Source organism: Kickxella alabastrina (genome assembly GCF_025024165.1).
Source record: "Kickxella alabastrina strain RSA 675 chromosome Unknown BX661scaffold_151, whole genome shotgun sequence".
In the NCBI taxonomy this organism is placed as follows: Eukaryota; Fungi; Kickxellomycota; class Kickxellomycetes; order Kickxellales; family Kickxellaceae; genus Kickxella; species Kickxella alabastrina.
Window position 1 is genome coordinate 9,630 of NW_026251622.1, and position 4,891 is coordinate 14,520.

The 4,891-nt window shown below is 43.4% G+C and overlaps 1 protein-coding gene across 1 annotated transcript; it reads right to left on the reverse strand.

Annotated features, from left to right (window-relative positions):
• Nucleotides 1–2,461: 2,461 nt before the first annotated feature.
• Nucleotides 2,462–3,350, reverse strand: BX661DRAFT_208686 (uncharacterized protein). Its single transcript, XM_051538679.1, has one exon. It carries the CDS (start codon nt 3,115–3,117, stop codon nt 2,692–2,694), a length of 426 nt encoding a protein of 141 aa, XP_051388379.1. The 5' UTR covers nt 3,118–3,350; the 3' UTR covers nt 2,462–2,691.
• Nucleotides 3,351–4,891: the final 1,541 nt, after the last annotated feature.

Consider the following 4,891-nt stretch of genomic DNA (forward strand, 5'->3'; position numbering starts at 1 on the left):
GATGCACCTGCAGTGTACACCGAGCGCCAGTGCCACCTGTAGTCCTCTGCGCACAAGTGAAAGTATGTCAGAAGCACAGTGACCTCGGCGGTCGTGAGAATCAGGATGATGAAGACGAGGAACAAAAACCCAAACACATAATACACCTTGTGGAACCAGATGCTGTTCATGATAAAGTACAGCTCGATGAAAATGGCACCAAAGGTTAGCACGCCGCCCATCAGCGCCGAAGGGATGGGCCGGAGGTACCAGGGCTGCTCGGGGATTTGCCGCGGGATCTGGTTGACGCGCACGGGCGGGTCAAATGTCTTGCGTTTGTAGCCAAAATAGCCGCCGGCAACGGTCAATGGGATCGAAATTATAAACCACAATGCAATCACGCCAAGTAGCGTTCCAGCGGGAGCGGCCGCCGACGAGTTGGCTACCACCAGGCACAAGTTGATGACAATTAGTATGGTGCAGCACACCCCCGGAATGCACATGGCCGTGAGCAAAATGATTTGGCGCAGGGAAGTGCCGCCAAAGGAATGGTACAGGTGCGCCGCGTTGTAGCCGGCGGAAAAGCCAAAGATAATGTACAGCATCAGCATGGCGGTGCTCAGCGACCCGCGGCTAGAGGGCGAGAGGAAGCCCAGCAGTGCAATGACAAGGGTTATCAAAGCCATCCAGAACAGCTGATAGCCGCTGCCTACAATAACAGCCAAATAATGGAAGTTCTGTGGCGGACGGAACACATCTCCGTGTACGAGCTTCCATCCAAAATCTTCCTGTAGGTCTTCGGCATCGTCGGCATTGTACCGGGCAATGTCCTTGTACAAGGTGCGCGCCAGTATAAGGCCAAGCATCGCGCTGAGGAAAATCACGATGACCAGCGAGTTGATCAGGCTGAACCAATGTATCTTCGGGTCCATGGCATGGAGATAGTCGTCCCAGCGAGTGGCCCACGATTTGTCAGATTTTTCCCATCTGACCGAGTATGTGAATACAACCTGGTTGTCCTTGCCCTCGTGCAGGTTCATGGGCTCTATGGTATCACACGATGGTGTTGTGTCCTTCGAGTACACAGAATGCTTGCTCTGGGGCGTGACGACAACACCGACAACACGATGATGGACGCTGTCCACTGTGTGGTACTGAACAGCAATATCGTAGTGGTTATGGAAGTGCGGCACCAATTGACCCGACACAGCTGAACCAAGCTCAAAACCAACCGAATAAAACTCCTTATTCGTGCGGTCCTCAACCTTGACGGTTGCCGCGGGCAGACCATCAATCAACCAGTTGTAATTATAGCCCTTCATAATCTTGTCGTTGATAAATGCGGCATCATCTCCGGGAATGGTTTGCACACACAGCATCTGGCACGAGCTGTCCCTGAGCATCTCCAAGTTGAACACGGAGCCAAAAATGCGATCTCCAAAGAGAATGCTGCCCAGTGATTCATGCGCAGCCGTTGGCCCGCCCTGGGGGCGGCAAAAGTGGAACCGCTCGTCGTAGTAGTTGTACGACAGCACAGACTCGAGCTTGTTGTCCGCATTGAGCGAGGGCGTCAGCGAATTTACCTGTAAATCGACCTTTTCGCCAATCTTGTAGTCGTGCGGCGCAATTCCGGGGAGATAAAATGCGTCTGTTTGCTGCGAGAGCATAACCAGGCTGCCGGCCAGCGAAAGCGCTGCCGCGCGCCAAAACTCAGACAACCGACTGAGTCTCATCTACGGTGAATTTGCGTCCGTGTAAAGATGTTACAGAGTATTATGGCCGAACTTGTAAAATAAGCAATAATCAAAGTAATAAAACGATAAAATGGAGAATAAAACCCGACGGTCAATTAATACAAAAAATAAAATGTGCAGTACATAAAAGAGAATTGAAAGAAACAAAAACTGACGTTTGCTTTTTTGAAACGAGGGACGAGCCAACCAAAACCGCGAAATGAAAACGCCGAGTTTTTGCATAAAAATCACACTAACAAATCCCCAACCTGCAGGGTGATTTTTAGGATTGTGTTTACGCACTTAGCTTTTTATATTTTGTTAAAGGTAATGGCGTTAAAACCTCTCGCCAAGGGTAGGACAAAAGTAGCACACACATGAGATACTCAACCATTTGCCAGCAGACCCCTCTAACCAAACAAACATTCCTATCTGCGCTGCTGTTGTTATCTAGTATTTTTTGTCATCATAGGTTAAGGATGGCAAAAAGGCGACATTAGGCATATGGAAGTGGAATCGTAGCATGGCTGCAGTGTTTAACTTTCGCACAATCCTCAATGCTCTGCTTACAGGCAAGCGGCCTCCCCGTTTTTACGCAAAAAGGCACTGTTCGGGCCAGATGAACCTGAGTTTACAGTGACGCCCGAAACTTTGACCGAGACTTTGCCCAAGCCAAAGTCCAGTCCCAAGCTTCTCTTTGCAAGAAGCAGCGCAATGATTAATATCTTCAACCATAGTGGGGGTATTCGTTGCCTCTAGTTTCTAAACATGTGTTAGGCTGCTATGCAATCTGTGGAAAGGATGTTGATTTGCAGGATATTTGAATTTTTCTAGATATTTGTAGTCTTATTATTTTCTTCAGTGAAAGGGTATTAAATTCTTTTATCTATTCTGATCATATTTCCGAATTGAAAAACATTATTATAACTGGCCACTAACTGGAGCATATATCGTGTTGGTTGTGCGTAATGTACCCGCTCTACAATCCAAAAATCTCACGCCGTATCTTCTCATACTCGCGTTGCTTCTCGATGAGCGACTCAGCCTGCTGCTGACTAGTAGTGGCCGCCGATTGCTCGCCACCAGCAGGGAGTTGTCCCTTTTTTGTATCTGACTGCGATGGGCGAGCAAGCACCTTGATGGGTGGCCGAGATGGCTTCTGCTCATGCTTTACAGCAGCGGCCTCGCAGCGCTCATACCCACAATCAAATGGCTGCCACAGGGTGCGATTGGATACCGCTCCGCCTCTGTTCATGCGCGCTCTACTTGTTGGCGAGGTGGCAGTGACTTGTGTCGCAGGCCTTTCGTCGACAATCAGCTGTGGCGGCGAGCTCGTCCGCTTGCTGTTAGCCAGGGCAGTAAGTGCTGATGTCCAGCTGTCAGACCCATTGCTTCCCTCCTCCATCGCGTGTTATTGGTATCAAGGTAGTGATGTACAAAACAACCCTTGATTTAAAGAAGAAAAATAAGAAAAAAGCAAGAAAAAACAGAGTGTAGGGGTAAAGTACAGGCTAAATAGGCATATTATATACTACAGTACGGCTATTTGTTATGATACCTAATATGTTCGCTTTATTTGAAGGCTAGTTATAACGACGATGGTAGCCCATTGATAAAGTTGAAATGATTTAAACAAAGAATATTATTAGCTGAATCGCAAGCGGAAAAAAGGGAGCCAGCTGGAACTCGGAGAGTATCACATCACGTTGATCGCCTAAACATTATGGTGTAAATACGCATGAAAAAGGGTGCGCCGGAGTTCCGAGCATTTGCTTTGCTAATGTTTTTTACACCAATTCTCAGGTATTTTAGATAAAAACAATTGTTTAAATTGAAAAAGTCAGCAGGAAATTTGTTTGCAGATGAGGGAGGACGCAATGCAGCATGGTGGAACAGGGCATACGAAAAGAAAGATATGTTTGTAAAAAAGAACAGAAGGCATTTGATATTGCACTGGGCCTTTTGCATAAGAAAATATGTAAACACACGCACATACAAATGACACTTGTTGCCACAATGGGGACACGCAACAAAATATATTTGTCAACTTGAAAACCCCTTGCATAATAATAAAATACATTAATTTTTGTCTGCGCAAAAAATAGCCAAAAATATTTATCAATGAAATACATAGTTCTTCGTCTTTTATTTCTACTTTTAATTATTTTATAAACCAAAATAATATAATCTTAATTTCTTTTATTTATACGCGTTTTTTTGCTTGTTTTTGTTTGTTTGGTTTTTTTCGTATCTATTGTACTTTTTTTAGTTAAAGTTTAAACATTTGACATAAGGATATCAGGATATTGCGCAATTTTATTTTGGTATTCTCGAGCTATCAGCACTTCCAGAGCATTCTGTACTGCAGAGACCTATTGAACAAGTGTTTGCTTGCTTATCATATATCAATCCCACCACTTTCTTATTGAAACGCTTTTGTTAGTCTCACTTGTTTGTCCTTTATATTTTTCACTCGACAACACATTACCAACAGCAAATTGCGTTTATAAACGCTAACTAAAAAAGAACATTGAATAAAAAAAGACACTTACATGTAAGTATTATAAAATGGTCATTTTTTGGCCACCTGCCACCTGCCTTCTGCCACGTACATCTAGCCATCCAGTTTTATACATATATTGTGCGTATTGTCCACCTGATCAACTCTGCACATAAATGTTATTTGTGTGGCCGATAAAATGTATTATTTTACTATCTTTTGTCAATCGTTTATCGAGCACGCACAAATCAACTCTAAATATGCACAATATCGAAAATATTTTTCTCATGGGTCTGTATTTTTTTATAAAATGATAGCATATGTGTTGGTATCAGCTATTTGTAAAGTCAAATAAAGTATTTTGTTTATTGAATCCGCTCTAATTGTCAGATACGTCAACACATTTCCGGTGCTCTCTGCTTTATTTGTTGCTTTAACTCGGTCAAAACAATGTATGCTAAATGCATGTGCATTTTGCTTGCATTATTTATCTCCAAGAAATAAAAATCACTAACAAAAATACATGCCCAATATTGCTCTCAGGCAACATTATTATTTTTTGGCCCATTTGCATCTGCTCAATATCAAATTAAAAACTTTCATTATAATCAATATAGGACCAAACTTGAAAAATCAAATTTCTGTTGTTTCGTTTTTTTTCTCATTTGTATTTTAAAAA